This window comes from Notamacropus eugenii, chromosome 1 (assembly GCF_028372415.1).
Source record: "Notamacropus eugenii isolate mMacEug1 chromosome 1, mMacEug1.pri_v2, whole genome shotgun sequence".
Taxonomy (NCBI): domain Eukaryota; kingdom Metazoa; phylum Chordata; class Mammalia; order Diprotodontia; family Macropodidae; genus Notamacropus; species Notamacropus eugenii.
This window is the reverse complement of record NC_092872.1, coordinates 2451782-2467109: the sequence shown is the minus strand read 5'-3', so window position 1 is coordinate 2467109 and position 15328 is coordinate 2451782. Positions and strand designations below refer to the sequence as shown.

The following is a 15328-nucleotide window of genomic DNA, read 5'->3' as shown; positions in this document are numbered from 1 at the left end:
GTGTGGGTACACCCTACAATACTACAGATTTCAACATCTCCAAAGGTTACACAACCTTTATCCACAGGCTTCCTATCAATCTTCCACAAGAGGATCCACTTGATGTTCTGGGAGTTTCTCCAGGTCTCTTGACTACCTTTTTAATAATAACTCCCATTTCTATGGTGCTCTGTAAAGCCCTGTGAGGTAGATCGTGCAATTATAATTATCCCCATTTTATGGAAGAGGAAAGTCTAGTTCAGGATCCAGCTAAGTGCCATTGTTAAGTCTCAGACTCAAGTTTCCTACAGTGGATAGAATGCTAGGACTGAAGTCAGGAAGATTCATCTTCCTGAGTTCAAATCTGGCCTCAGACACTTTCTACCTGGATGATTCTGGGCAAGTCACTTGAACCTGTTTGTCTCCATTTCTTCATCTGTAAAGTGAGCTAGAGAAGGAAATGGCCAACCACTCCAATATCTCTGCCAAGAAACCTCCAAACGGAGTCAGGAAGAGTTGAACACAACTGAAAACGACTGAACAAGGACAACAGACAAGGTTTCTGAGTCCCACCCCACTCTCTCTAGAGTGTTTTGGACATGGCTGGTGCCTAATAAAAGTAGGCTGAATAATATTTTAAGGTTAAAGGTCCATAGTCACTTCATTTTACCTTATCTTTTCTCATAGCTTTTTAATATATAACTCTCTCCAATCTCTCTTCATTCTAATGCCTTTCCTCTGTTAATTATTTTCTATTTATCCCGTCTACAATCGATAGTGTACATATTTGTTTGCGTGTTGTCTCTCTCCCGTTAGACTATAAGCCCCTTGAGGGCAGGGACTACCTTCTGCCTCTTTTGGCACTCCTAGCACCTAGCGAAGTGCCTGGCCCATGAAAGGCACTTCATAAAGGCTTATTAACGGACTTGGGCAGCTAGGTGGTGCAGTGGATAGAGCCCCAGTGCAGGGGGCAGGAGGACCTGAGTTCAGATCTCCCCTCAGACACTTGACACTCACTAGCTGTGTGACCTTGGACAAGTCACTTAACCCCAACTGCCTCATCCTGGGTCATCTCCAGTCATCCCGATGAATGTCTGGTCACTGGATCCAGATGGCTCTGGAGGAGAAATGAGGCTGGTGACCTGCACAGCCCTCCCTCACTCAAAACAAAGTCAAGAGCAAGCCACGTCATCACTCCTCTGACGTCATCACTCCTCTGACGTCATCGCTCCTCTGGCGTCATCGCTCCTCTGACGTCATCGCTCCTCTGGCGTCATCGCTCCTCTGACGTCATTGCTCCTCTGACGTCACGGCCTTCGGCACCGAGGGACGAGCATGCGCACTAACTGCCTGATCAGAGGGAGGCCTGTCTACGCCAGCCCCTCTGCTCACCCAGTTATCCTCCCCATATATTTCCCTTCTCTCAACCTTAGTTTCCCCATCTGTAAAATCTAATTCAATTGTTCAGTTCCACGGCCTTCTCCGTGCCACTCTCCAAAACCCCGTGGAGGACCCTGTCCGGAGGGAAGGACGGACGTGGCGCTCAGCATTCGTCCGAGGCAGGGACAGCGAAGGGGCCGCGAGGGGGAACAGGCTGTGAGGCGACCCCAGGCCCCTAGGGGGCTCTGGCCTGGCCCCGCGGGTTGGGAGCCGAAGGGTTAAATCCTCCAGCCTCGTTCCCACCCGGCCTCGCGGAGCGCTGCGAGCGCGTTCAGGAGAGGGGGGAGGGCGAGCGCTGGACGGGGCACGTGACGCCGTGAGCGGGCACGTGACGCCGTGAGCGGCGGGGGCTGAATTGCGTCTGCGCCGGAAGGAGTGCGTAAGGAGGGGGCCGAGTAGTGCGACGGGAAGAAAAAAAAAAAAAAAAAAGGCCGAGCTGCGCCTGCGCGCTGGGCCTTCGCTCTCTATAACTTGAGAGGCTTGGGCGGCCTTAAACGCCTTCTCCAGCCAGAAAGCAGAATTGTGACCTTAGTCGCTCCGGCCAGCAGGTCCCAGCCTCGCCGTAGCCGCCACCTCCTCGGTTCTGTTCAGGTGAGGGCCGGAGCGACCTCCCCTCGGAGCCTGCCCCGCCACAGAACTGCCCCCCGATCCTCCCTCCTTCGGACCGTGCTCAGAGCCCCCGATTATCCGTGTTCCCCTGCCGCCCTTCGCCGAGATTTCCCCTTATCCGTGGTCCCTGCCCTCCCCAGGACCCTCGATTATCCGTATTCTACCGCCTCCCCCAGACCCTGCCCAGGACCCCCTTTTATCCGTGTTCCGCTGCTTATTCTCCCCCCTCCCCGTGATCCTGCCCTTCCCCCACTCCCTCTGGTTATCCGTGTCCCACCGCCCTCCCCCACGATAATGCCCCCCCAGCACCACCTTGGATCGCCCCAGAGCTCCCGTGGTCCAGCTTCCCTGCCCCAGGGCTCTCACTGGTCCCTGCGCCCCCTCTCCTCTCCTCTCCCCTCCCCCTTTAAGGCCCGCTCTGACCCGCCCCTTCATCCCCTTCCTCGCTAGTGCCCCCTCCCCTCCTCGGGTTTCCTCCCTTGGGGTGACACTGGAGCGGCATCACTTGGGCCGGGCCTTTCCTCCAGGACCCCCTGGTCTTCTCTTCCCATCAGCCCTGTGCCCCCACTCTTGGATCTCCCCTCCCTGGGACTCCCACTTAACCCCACCCCAACCCCCCTCTGCCCTCATCCCCAGACCTTGGCCCCCCATAGATGGCCCATTTATTTCCCATCCCATTCCCAAGACTCCCAGTTACTGTCTTTCATGGGTTCCACCTAGGGAACCCAGAATGATGCCCCCCACTGCTCGTGGGCCAGGGGGAGGCAATGCCATTCCCAACCACATTGGCCTGGCAGGCCCTGGGGGCACCAGGAAAGCCCCTTCCGCAAGGACTGCAGCCCGGGCTCTTCCCTTAGGGGCTGTGGGGGCGCCGTGAGAGGACCTTCTCCCTATCAGTAATGGTCCAGCCATTCTGTGGTCTTTCTGTCCCCCCAGCCATTTCTGAAAGTACCAGACTTTGCAAAGAGTTTCTTGATTTATGCTTGTCCATTTACCATCGGGGCTGATCGTGTGCCTTGCTAGGCTGTGCCAGAGTGGGACAGCCTCAGACTTGTTACATTTGAACACTTTCCTGCAACATAGTTTCTCTTTATATGTCAGTGCTGCTCAGTTCTAGGTTGCAGTGGATACCTGGTCCTTTGGGCTTGGAAGGAAAGGTCCTAGGGGATGGTCTAACATTATTCCAAGCTTATTGATACCTGTCGGTGGCAACGGCGCTGGTGGTGGTGGTGGTGGTGGTGGTGGAGGAAGTGGTATTCACAGCCAATGGTTTTACAGGATCCTGTCCTTTCCCTCAAAATGGAGACCATTGTTCGTCGCTGCCCATTCTTGTCAAGAGTACCCCAAACCTTTCTCCAGAAGGCTGGCAAATCTCTGCTCTTCTACGCCCAGAATTGCCCCAAAATGATGGAATTTGGATCCAAACCTGCTTCTCGGGCTATGACCAGTTCACCAACTCACTTCCAGCAAGTTAAGGAAACACCTCCAGCCAGTGAGAGTGAGTATTCGTTTATTTATTTCATCATCATGGAACTATTACTGTGTCCCCATCTTTGACTAAACCCAGAGCAGTTTTAACGTTTCCCTTGTTACATGCTGTGCTTTTTATTCATAATCTTTAGGCATTTGTGTCTTAGAAGACGCTTCATTATCGTGGGACACTAAATGCTAAGTTTTAATGTTCAATTACAACATTTTTTTTACATTTACCAAGTTTGTCGTCATTTAGCTTTGTAAATTGCAGTTCTGAGTGTGAAGTTTCTTTCATGATTTTTATTTGTTCCCCCCCCTGTTTCATCCACCTTCGTTTCATTTTATTTCTGAAAAAGGAAAAGCAACTGTAATTTTTATATTGGCCTGGCAGTTGTTAGGAGAGGTTGGGAACCTCTTTTCAGGTCCATTTCTAGTCCCCTAAAGTCTATACATTCCAGGGGTTTCCTAGTTGTATACCCACAGTGAGGACTTTTATGTGGAATCCTTTAGGGGGAAAATGTGATAATGTTTGTAGACTGTTCTTTTTTTTTAATTTGCCATCAGTTACTGTAGTCATCTGTGCTGACATAAACTTGAAATTCCTTCCTAGCCTGAAGTTGGGAAAGAAAAACAATAGTGAAACACTTTCCACAAACTGTAGGAAAGGCGAGGCTGTGACTCATTGGGGTGTTCCAGCATCAGTGAGGAAGAACATTTCTAGAAGGAAAGGTGATCTAATTTGTTCAAGGGGAAAGGGAGGTCATTCACATTAGAAACACAGTTACCAGCCAACTGTTTGAAGGCAGCGTGTTCCTTCAGAGCACTGAAATGAGAACATAGGTAGTGCTTGTGAACTATAAAACTTGTTTATAAATGTTATTTCCTGAATGTGAATTTCAGTTGAACTTCATTTAGTAAAAATCTTAGGATCTTTTTTGTTCTGTTTCTTGGTTAGTTCTATGAAGCAGTTTATCCTTTCAATGAGACCAGAGGTCTCTTTGTGCAGATCAGGTTCTAAGGTGATAATTTCTTATATCAACAGGAAGGAAACTTTGAAAAAGTTTTAATTACTGAAGTGGATATACCCCCAAGTGAGCTCTGTTAAACACTTTTGGACAAGATCAAGATTGGAAATAATCCAAGTCACAAACTCATGATTGCTTAAGATTAATTACTTTGAATTTATATTCAGGAACGAAATGAAAACAAAAGGCTATTGGGATATATCACTTAATCAGTTCCTGAAGTGATTCAAATGAATTTTTAACCTTTCATAAGAGTGTGGTCTCATAAATGACTAGTTCACTACTAGTAGACGGGAGGGCGGGTGATTCTGACTCACTTCCATCTTTTTTTTTTTTTTTAACTTTTTTTTAAAGCACTTTGTAAACTATATTTTAGGTTTTTTCCCCTCCCTCTTCATTCCCCCCTCCCTCCCCCCTCCCTCCCTGAGACGGCGTATAGTCTTATATAGGCTCTACACGTACATTCCTATTAAATACATGTTGCATAGAAGAATTAAAATGAATGAGAGAAACCATAAAACAAAATCATAATACAGAAGAAAATGGTCTGCTTCATTCTGCAATCGGATTCCATGGTTCTTTCTCTGGATGTAGAAGACGTTTTGCCTCAGGAGTCCATTGGAAATTGCTTAAGTCCTTGCATTGCAATGAAGTGCTAAGTCTGCCAGAAAAATTCTTCGCACACTGTGGTTGTTGCTGTGTACAAAGTTTTCCTGGGTCTGCTCCTTTTTTTAAAATTTTCTTCAACTATTCTAGCAACAATGCTGTATACATTTTTGGAACACTTCAGATCAGAACAGGTTTTGAATAAATTGCAAAATGGTTATTCTTTCTTAAAATGAAATTTTTTGCAATTAAGGCATGTAAGATTGACATTTTTATTTTTTTATCCCATCATAAAAAGTACCCTCTTCCTTTAGGCAGTTTAACTTAGGCACACTCAAACTTATAGGAGGATTGATAGGAAATTCTAATAATTGTGTTTTCTGATAAATGGTCATCCACAGGGACTTACAAATAAGAAATGTTTAATTTCCTCCTGGATCTTTGTAGTATAACATTATTTGACTGCTTAAAATTCATCAGGATCTAATTTATGTACATACAGTGAGGATAACTTTTAACTGGAGATCACATTCAGTGTGATATATAGATGTCATCAATTTTTTATACCAGTAGAGTGAAGAAAATTATGAACTGTTTTAGGAGGTGATAGTAAAGTAGATATTCTGTTTTATGTTTTTGTTATATTTATACTCACCTGTGGTTGCCTTTTATTGAATTGGGAAACTTAAGTGAATATTCAAATGGAATTATAAAGTTTATTTTTGTAAAACATTTTGTGTAACAGGACTAAAAACTAAAAAAGCATAAGTGTGTTATTCTCTTAGATAAATACATATTTTGTGTTTTTATGTCTTCATCATTTCCAGATATATCTCTCTCTCCTTACTTACTAGAGGATCATCCCCTGTTTAAAAAAGAAATAAATAAAAGGAGGGGTGGGGTGGAGAAGGAAGGTAGTCCAGCAAACCAATCAGCACATTGGGCAGGTTTGATATATTTGCTCAGTGTTCCACATCTGCCAAGAAGAGATGGGGAAATGCATCTTTTCTTAACATATGTACATAAACAGGCCGAGATTGGTCGTCCTAATAAGTGTTGAGGTTTTTTCTTTCTGTTTTCAGTGTCGCAGTCACTTTGTGTGTTGTTTTCCCAGTGCTATTTATTCCACTTTGCATCCGTTCATATAAGACTCCCTACACATACTCTTCATAATCACTGTTTTCTTCATACCCATTGCTTTTTATGGTGCACTATTATTCCATTATATTTTTTGCATACCACAGTTTGTTTAGCCATTTTCTGGTTGATGTACTAGATGTTTTTAGTGAGTCACTGATAGTACAAAATTTTAGCTATATCGGGGTCATAGTACAGATTAAGTACAGGTAAGAATCATGAAGTACTGACACAAAAAAATTGGTTTGTGTAGTCAGTTCGATTCTTCAGTTTCTCTGTCTTTTTCCAGAGGACAAAGTTTCCAAAACTGTGGTCCAGCATGCTGATGATTCTCAGCAGACACCCGGTGGATCCCAGCTTCCCTCTGGCCATCCAACCTCTGCCACGAGCCAGGGAACTGCCAGTAAATGCCCCTTCCTAGCGGCTCAGATGAACCAAGGAACCAGCAATGTCTTCCGGAAGGCCAGTTTAGAGCTGCAAGAGGATGTGCAGGAAATGCAGGCTGTGAGGAAAGGTGAGCAAACCATTAAGCAGGATTCATTTTTCTTGTGACTTTTTCATTTGAACCTGAAGACTTTATTAGCTTGATAAATATGTTTCAGATGCCTCTTTTGGAAGACTGGAAGGAAGGGCATCGTGACTTTAGCCGGTGGGTTCCATTAAGAAATGTGGGAGCTTGGAGGGGCTGTTGACATTCACAGCAATTTACAGTATTTTGCTATAGCTCTTGTCCTCAGCCCCCAGCCAGATGAACGTTGATGGTGGGCCGTACTGGACAGCAGGGTGACTTCTGGTTGATTGTGGTCGCGGGGTGGGATGAACATTTAGAGGCATCAGAAAGCTTCAGCCAACAGGCTGTCTACATCTGACCTCAATTACATGAAGAAACTTGGAGTTGTTGCACGAGAAAGGAAAATTCCTGGTGCCTTGTGCTTCCAGCTTCGAGGAAGATTACTGTGAGAAGAGCATGTAGATAAGAAAGTAACAGAACCTTAAGAACGCTGTGATGATCCGACCTTGCCTGGCATTCTGTACTAGAAGCTTTTGCACTTCAGAGGTGCTTGGTGTAAACAGAGGATTTCACGTTAAACTCGTTTTATTTTGTCGTTTTCCTTCTTGGGAAGAAGCTGCTCAGACTCCAGCTAATCCTGCTGTGGTTCATCTCAAGCCCGGTGGAGAAGACCCGCATGGTTTGCTAAAGAACTTTCAGGACCTCATGCAAAAGCAAAGGCCGGAAAGGGTGTCCCATCTCCTTCAGGACAATTTGCCAAAATGTGAGTTTGAGAAAACAACCCCCACTGAAACTTGTTTTCGTAAAGCTTTACTTTCGCAGTTTTGTAGTTTGTCTGGAACCTAAATTGGCTCCTAAAGTCACCAATCAAAGAATTTGCAGACTGTTAAGACCTAAAAGTCCAAAGTTGCTTATATCAACAGGTGCTGTTAATCATTGCATAATTTAGGAATAAAACAGCTTTCTCTTTTCATTTTTAGCTGTTTCCACTTTTCAGTATGATCGTTTCTTTGAGAAAAAAATTGATGAGAAAAAAAGTGATCATACTTACCGAGTGTTTAAAACTGTGAACCGGAAGGCACATGTGTTCCCAATGGCGGATGACTACACAGATTCTCTGGTTACTAAAAAGCAGGTGTCTGTCTGGTGTAGCAATGACTACCTAGGAATGAGTCGTCATCCTCGGGTGTGTGGGGCAGTGATGTAAGTAGACCGTGTAAGGAGCATTCATTCCAGTAGACAGTAGTAGCGCCCTCTTAGAGAGACGTTGGGCATTTGGGATTTGATCTTTTATTTAAAACCTGTGAGATGTATTCTGAGCCAATAACTAGATGGTATATGTGGTGCATAGTCGTAAATACATTTTAAAAATCTGTTTGCCCATACACTCACATTTACATAGTTATTGTAGCGTAAGTAAACATTAAGATCTATAAACTGTTGCAGGCGGCATCATTTGCCATTGTAGAGGCCTGCACAGTTGCAAAATTTGATTTAATTTTTAACTAAGTTCTGTATTTTGACAATATATATTGAGAAGTATATATTCTTGGACTTCTATTGAGCAGAATAGCTATAGTAAAAATTAACCATTTTATGTGATGGACTTTTGGTCACAATATCATAAATAAATAGGCAAGAATCTGTTTGTGGGGCAGCTTGTGAAGCGTAGTCAGGTCAGCCTAGCTGTTTGGAATACCATGTTAGAGTGAGCCCAGGTGGATGGTCCTAATCTCTCAGTCAGACCATTAAATGGTCCCCTTTACTCGAGTTTGTGTTGCAAACATATCGTCTTGATCACAAATCAACCATCACTACTACTGGGGAAACTGAATTCAGTATGTGCTACCTGACTTCAAGGTAAGCACCTGAGATGCTTCCCAGCTTAGTAACTAAGGACAAGTCCCTTAACTCCTTTCAGCCTCAGTTCCTCATCTTGAAAAGGAGTCCTTTGCACTAGCTGGCCCCTAAGACTCCTTCCAGCTCTACATCTGTGATCTTATATAAAGTAGTTTATCATGAGAGTGGGCTTATAAAATCATATGGTTAAATTTCAGAGGGCTTTATTTAACCACAAAGCACACTCTACCCTTTGCATTTCAGTTTGTGGATTTGAGCATGCTTTGAAAAGAAGTGTGCTTCTGGGAAAGAATTTTTTAGTTAATCCTTAAGCTAACACTTCCATTTTGTTGTGTGGATAACCTCTGGAGGAAGTTTGTTCTTAGAAGAATATCTTCTTTCATATACATATCACAGGGAAACATTAAAACAGCATGGTGCAGGAGCAGGTGGTACTAGAAATATTTCTGGAACTAGTAAATTTCACGTTGATTTGGAACGAGAATTGGCCGACCTCCACGGGAAAGATGCAGCCTTGCTGTTTTCATCCTGCTTTGTCGCTAACGACTCCACCCTCTTCACCTTGGCCAAGATGATGCCAGGTAAAGAATTCATTGTATTGGATGGCCTATTGTTTGGTAGGTTGCATAGTGGAAATTAAAATCCAGGTAACACTTTATAACACCATGTTGTGAGGGACTAACTCAGAAAGTTTCAGGCTGCATATTAGAATTAGAGCCTAGTTGAAGACAAACTTATAACAATTCTGTTGTCTTGGCTATGTTCTGTAAACCTTACTTGTTTGCTTTGAGAACTGTTTTGATAACTTCCAGAAAGTCATTTTAAAATGAGATTTTTTTTTTGTATTGAGTTTAAGTTTAGAGTAATTGCTTCGGTTATTTTGGATAGTCTCCAAAATAAATCATTTTTTTGGTGTTAGCTGATATTTACTTATCACATAAGGAAGAACATGTGAAAGAAAACCCATCAAACATTAAGTTTTTTGTCAAATAATGTGGAGAGTGTTTTCATTGCACAATTAGTTCCTCTTACCATTTAAGAAATAAATTTGAAATACATGTCAATAAATGTTTTGTCATATCAGGCTGTGAAATTTATTCTGATTCTGGGAACCACGCTTCCATGATCCAAGGAATTCGTAACAGCAGAGTGCCAAAGTATATATTTCGCCATAATGATGTAAGCCACCTCCGAGAGCTGCTCAAGAAGTCAGACCCGTCGGTCCCTAAGATTGTTGCATTTGAAACTGTTCACTCAATGGATGGTGAGTCCTTTCGGTATTTGTATGTAAAGACCGTATGCTGAAATCTTTAATGTGCTCTACTGAATGAGGAGCAGATTGTTGACAATTAGGCTTTGGCTTTGAGGTTTCTTTCTCATTTTCTACCAGGACTTTGCAGTTTGCCTTGAGGGTTTTCTGCCCAGGCATTTAACTAGGATTTAGAAATCATAGGGCTGCCTGTGTTTTGGGACTTAACTTTGCTTTATTTACCCCATGTCAGACTTATTTTTCATGAGATTCTTTTGGTATGCTCTATAAAATATTGCTTGCTATGTGCCTAGGAGCGGTATGTCCATTGGAAGAGCTGTGTGATGTGGCCCATGAATATGGGGCAATTACCTTTGTGGATGAAGTCCATGCTGTGGGGTTATATGGTGCTCGAGGAGGTGGGATAGGTGATCGTGATGGAGTCATGCACAAAATGGATATCATTTCTGGAACCCTTGGTATGTATGTGTGTTTTCTGGAATGCTATTCAAAGGGAAAATTCTGTCATCTTAGTAATACAAAAGAATAAGCTAGTGTATTCATTATTAACCAGTTTATAGAGAAGATTTTAGTGTCAGCTCATTGTAAGCACTAAGAAGGTCAGGACAGTTTCTGTGTCTGTACTCTAGCATAGTGCCTCACTTACACGTAGTCAGTGATTATTCATATTGAGTTGAGTTCAGTGATGAATGGAACTGGTAAGTCTGCTCAGAGAAAATCAAATGCAAGTGCTCATGACATGCTAAAGTATTTTAATTTTTTTTAAGTTGGGCCTTTTACCTAGGGACACATACCATAAAAACCGAAATTAAAAAGCACACAGAATACAATGTAAAAGAAGCAGTGAATTTGATGAGCTCCAAGGAGCAGAGGATTAAAATACTCAGTTTGTAGGTTACCATTGCATCGAAGAGGACCAGTGCCCTTGGGGTGGGGAGCGTAAAGTATATTGGGGTACTTAACAGACAAGAATGGCCCCCTTGTTCTGAGGACAAGGGCTTTCCCGTGAGAATTTCCTGACTCTGTTTCTTCACTGGGGCACTGATCAGAATGCTACTTCTTGATCTCAGTTGGTGTCAAAGTGCGTAGGGAAGGGAGTGCTCGTGAACACAGTTGAGAATTCTCCATTGTGTAAGCTACTGCCAACTTTGTAACTGCCGAGATTTTAAGTAAGCATGTTAATTACAGGACTCAATGTTATTACGTTAAGACGTTAGGACTCTGCTAGATGAAGTGGGAATGTACCTAATCCTGAAACCTGAGATACAGGTTATACAAAGAGATTTAATGAGAACTGAAGAACAAGTCTGGATATAAATCAGACTTCACAAGCCTGCTTTAATTGATATATTTCATTTATCTGGCAAACCTTCATCATCACAGCTTTGTATTTCTAGAGGATATTAAATGAAAACTGCAAACTAAAACAGTTAATGCTCTTATCTGGTTCTCACCTTAAGCATAATGAAATAATGAGGTTGTAAGACGGGCATCTTGGCTCAAATTGAGACATTTGTGTTCTGGGAACACTGAAAATAAGCTGCTTTGAAAAGCACATTCAATAGAGAACACAGGAAATATTCCCTGGGGCCCGACCCCCTCCCAGGCAGGCAGGAGAGAGAGCTTCATGCCCAGTGATCGCTGGTAGGGAGGCCGTCAGAAGCAGCCCCAGAAGGCAGAACCAGGACCACTGAGTGGGAGTTGCAAGAAGGCAGATTTAGGCCTGACAGTGGTAGGTGCCTCCTTTCCTGGGGTTTTATTGCATCCATCAGATGTGCTTTTGTAGGGGAAATTCTTGTTGGGGTGAAGGTTGGAAGAGACGAACCCTGGAAGCCTCTGAGGATGAGGCACTGGGAGACAAAGAACTTTGCTTTGGAGTGCATAGAATCATACGAATCTGTTTGACTCAAGGTCAGACGTGAAATTGTACTTTGAGACACTGGGTCCAAAGGCTGAGTCAGGCAATACTGTACTTGATGTTGGTATCAGCTGAACTTCAGAGAGATGGTGAGGATGGAAAGAGACAAGTTAATGTGTATGAGTTTGGAGAACTCGTGGCTGACCCCGTTGTGCTTTTTCCTTCAGGCAAAGCCTTTGGTTGTGTTGGGGGCTACATTGCCAGCACCGGTTCTTTGATAGATACTGTGCGATCCTACGCAGCTGGCTTCATTTTCACAACTTCCCTCCCCCCAATGCTTCTGGCGGGTGCCCTCGAATCAGTCCGCATCTTAAAGAGCGCTGAAGGCCGAGCCCTTCGCCGACAGCACCAGCGCAATGTCAAACTTATGAGACAGATGCTAATGGACGCCGGGCTCCCTGTGGTTCACTGCCCCAGCCACATCATTCCAATCCGGGTAATAACAGCTTGACCTGTAGAATTGTGCTTTGGAAAATACCCCTGCTAGACAGTCCAGCGCCAGACACTTGAATGTCATCCTTAGGCTGGCTACAGTGTAAGGTAGCAGACAGCTTCTACCACCACCACCACCACTGCTGCTGCTGCTGCCGCCTGTCTGCCACATTGCTTGGCAAGAGTAAGATAAGAATGACTTTACCATGAAAATAAGAGTCCTGGGCCCAAAGGGCTTATCCTCTTAAGAGGGCCGATGCTTAGGAGTATGGACATGGCTGGGTCCTAAGAGTTCTGGAAGGTTGAGCTTGGCCAGTTTGGGGCTGAATTTACTTCTCAGTAGGTCTGCCCTGTTCTATGTTGGTTTGGAGTCAGCTGTTGCAACAGTTGTAAACCATTGTAGAAGTCTCCGTATGTGAAGAGCGATCAGCACATGCTCCTGTTGTGAAGAGCGTTGTGCCTCAGTGTGTTTTGGCCAACAGGGCAGTGAGTAACATTCCCTGTTGTGGAAACTGATTCCCAGTGACATCAACACATACCTGCTTGAAGGCCTGCTCAGTGGGTTGACCAAAACAGTGGGAACATTCTTAAATCTCACGTAATGGGTACAAGAAGTCTACAGTTGACGCTTATGTAGTACTCTGTGATTTACAAAACCCTTCTCACAGTAATTCTGGGAGGCGGGCAGTGCAAGCACTTTTTAAATAGTATTTTATTTTTTCCAATTACATGTAAAGACAAATTTTAACATTTTTTTTAAATTTTGAGTTCCACATTTTCTCCTTCCCTCACGTCCGTCTCTCTAAGATGGTAAACAGTTTGGTTGCATACAGGTGCAAGCATTTATTAAGCCCTACTTTGTGCCAGGCTCTGCACGTAATTCTTCCTACATTTCCATGAAAATTATGATTCTTTCAAACTGAGAAGTCGGAGCAAACTTTTTCCTTTCCTCTATTACTGAAAGCTCTCATGCTCTGTGACTGCTGTATCCCAGTGTTTCACGACTGGGTACACTTAGATCAGTGAGCTCTGACTTTGATGGGGATTGGGAGCTTCTCATTCTGGAGGCAGCTCTTTTTGTGTCCATGTGCCCCAAGTGAGACACAGACTTAATCCAGACTCCTTGTCATAAAATCCAGGTGGCAGATGCTGCTAAAAATACAGAGATCTGTGATGAACTCATGAGCAAACATAACATCTATGTCCAAGCCATCAACTACCCCACGGTCCCCCGGGGAGAAGAGCTACTCCGCATTGCACCGACCCCTCATCACACCCCTCAGATGATGAACTATTTCCTGAGTGAGTATGCAGATCTCCTTCTGTGCGTGTTTGGAGAGGCAGTGTGGTATGATGAATAGCATGCCGGCCTCAGAACCAGGATGCCCTGGGCAGACGGCCTGCCTCAGACACAGACTGGGCAAGTAGTTGCCCTTCTCCTTGTCTTTGGCAGCTCGTAAGACCACAAGTGGCAGAGAAGTCCCAGCCTGCAGTGATTGAGTAATGCCCTAATCCAGGGAAAAGTCAGGTCCAGGCCCTCCCCCTGTCTGCCTCTTTACAGTTAAATTACTTCTGGTGTGTTTCCATGAATTTTTTAAAGGCTCTCCATGGATCTCTGCTGTTTTGTTCCCCTTTCCTCCTAGTCCCTAACTTTGAGCACCTCTTGTATGTACCAAGCTTGGCGGATACAGTGGTTGTGCCACATTTACCTAGTGATGAATTGGTCCTCAACATAGTCAGCCACCTGAAGTGTGGACTGCTATGTTTTTAACTGCAAGCCATCTCTGCCATGAACGTTTCAAATGTCTAGTAGAGTTGGATTTTTATATGCTTGTATAGGTTTAACTGAGTTCAGCCTAAATCTCAGCTTCAAGGTTTAAAAGAACCTTTCATCAAGGGAATTGGATTTGGTTTTAGAGAATTTTTAAGCATTTATTCTGAATGTTTCCTCCTTCACAGAGAACCTGCTGGATACTTGGAAATGTGTTGGGCTGGACCTGAAGCCTCACTCCTCGGCAGAGTGTAACTTCTGTAGGAGACCCCTTCACTTTGAAGTCATGAGTGAGAGAGAGAAAGCCTACTTCCAGGGCATGAGCAAACTGGTTTCTGTCAGTGCCTGAATCCGCCCTCCATATCTCTACCTGATGTCCCCCAGTCTCCCATCTGTGTCGTCTCCATAGTCTTTATATATGAATTAACTTATCTTAAATTTTAATCCATAGTAGAAACATAGTTCTGAAAATAAATTCCTATTAAAGCATCATGGTCTGATTCTATAACGTGAGGGTGTTTGGTGTGATAGCACAGACTAATCAATTAGGCCTTTTTCTCTTCCACTTGTCTTTCCCATCTATCTGTATTATTGCTAATTAATAATAAAAATCAACCTTTTTCTGACCCTGTTTACAGAAGCCAGTCAAATCTTTAAGGCTATTTTCTTCAGACATAATTAAGATGATGGATGATTATTAGTAGTAGTTAGATCTTTGTTCATTCCCCTCAAAATGTACTGCCTTCTGCTGCATTGAAGAGACCGTCATGGTACAGAGAGCTCTCATATTCACACTGTGCTAAAAGATTCCCCTAAAGCATGTTCCTGAATGTGGCATTAAGCTTGTAGCTGGGGCAGGGACTGAAGCCTTGGATCTGTTGTCACCATTGTCACCATTGTCAGTAGTTCCTCAGCTCCCTTTGGATGTCTCAAAATAGAAGGGAGGTGTGCGTTAATAGGTGACTGAGTTAAAGAGTGTTCGGCTGGCCTTTAAAACACTGTCTGCCTTTTCGACAGACTGCTTATTTTATCAAAGGAAACAAAAGCCTAAGTATCTGGGGGTAGGAGGCGATTAGAACCCTTGAGAGGCACCAACATTTAGAAGGTAGGAAAGAGTGGGATTGTGTCCAAGTAGGTGACGAGGAGTTTTCCACTTGGTGCAGATCTTATAAGACCCTTGCTCTTCAAAGCAGGAACTTTTAGCCTTGTTCCTGTTTGTCCTAACAACAGTCCTTTGAACTCTGGATAGTCTGGCAGCCAAGGGTACCGCTGGAGTCAGTATCACACTCTCCTGCCC

General features: G+C 44.0%; 1 protein-coding gene across 2 annotated transcripts; it reads left to right on the top strand.

Annotated features, from left to right (window-relative positions):
* The first annotated feature begins 1601 nt into the window (after nucleotides 1-1601).
* Nucleotides 1602-14657, top strand: ALAS1 (5'-aminolevulinate synthase 1). 2 transcript variants are annotated; one of them, XM_072650254.1, is made up of 11 exons: nucleotides 1602-2010; nucleotides 3307-3526; nucleotides 6559-6783; nucleotides 7397-7543; nucleotides 7761-7983; nucleotides 9037-9221; nucleotides 9725-9904; nucleotides 10204-10368; nucleotides 11996-12264; nucleotides 13400-13562; nucleotides 14220-14657. In XM_072650254.1, exons 2-11 carry the CDS (start codon nucleotides 3328-3330, stop codon nucleotides 14378-14380), a joined length of 1917 nt encoding a protein of 638 aa, XP_072506355.1. In that variant the 5' UTR covers nucleotides 1602-2010; nucleotides 3307-3327; the 3' UTR covers nucleotides 14381-14657. The 2 variants fall into 2 exon arrangements, with proteins under 2 accessions (XP_072506355.1, XP_072506352.1); XM_072650251.1 differs by having other exon boundaries at nucleotides 1859-2010; nucleotides 7394-7543.
* Nucleotides 14658-15328: the final 671 nt, after the last annotated feature.

Bases quoted from the DNA above. Each gene is read 5' to 3' on its own strand.
- ALAS1 (XM_072650251.1), top strand. From the start codon at position 3,328: ATGGAGACCATTGTTCGTCGCTGCCCATTCTTGTCAAGAGTACCCCAA. The intron at 7,544-7,760 runs GTGAGTTTGAGA...TTTCATTTTTAG, and splicing joins TCAGGACAATTTGCCAAAAT to CTGTTTCCACTTTTCAGTAT. The intron at 7,984-9,036 runs GTAAGTAGACCG...TACATATCACAG, and splicing joins CGGGTGTGTGGGGCAGTGAT to GGAAACATTAAAACAGCATG.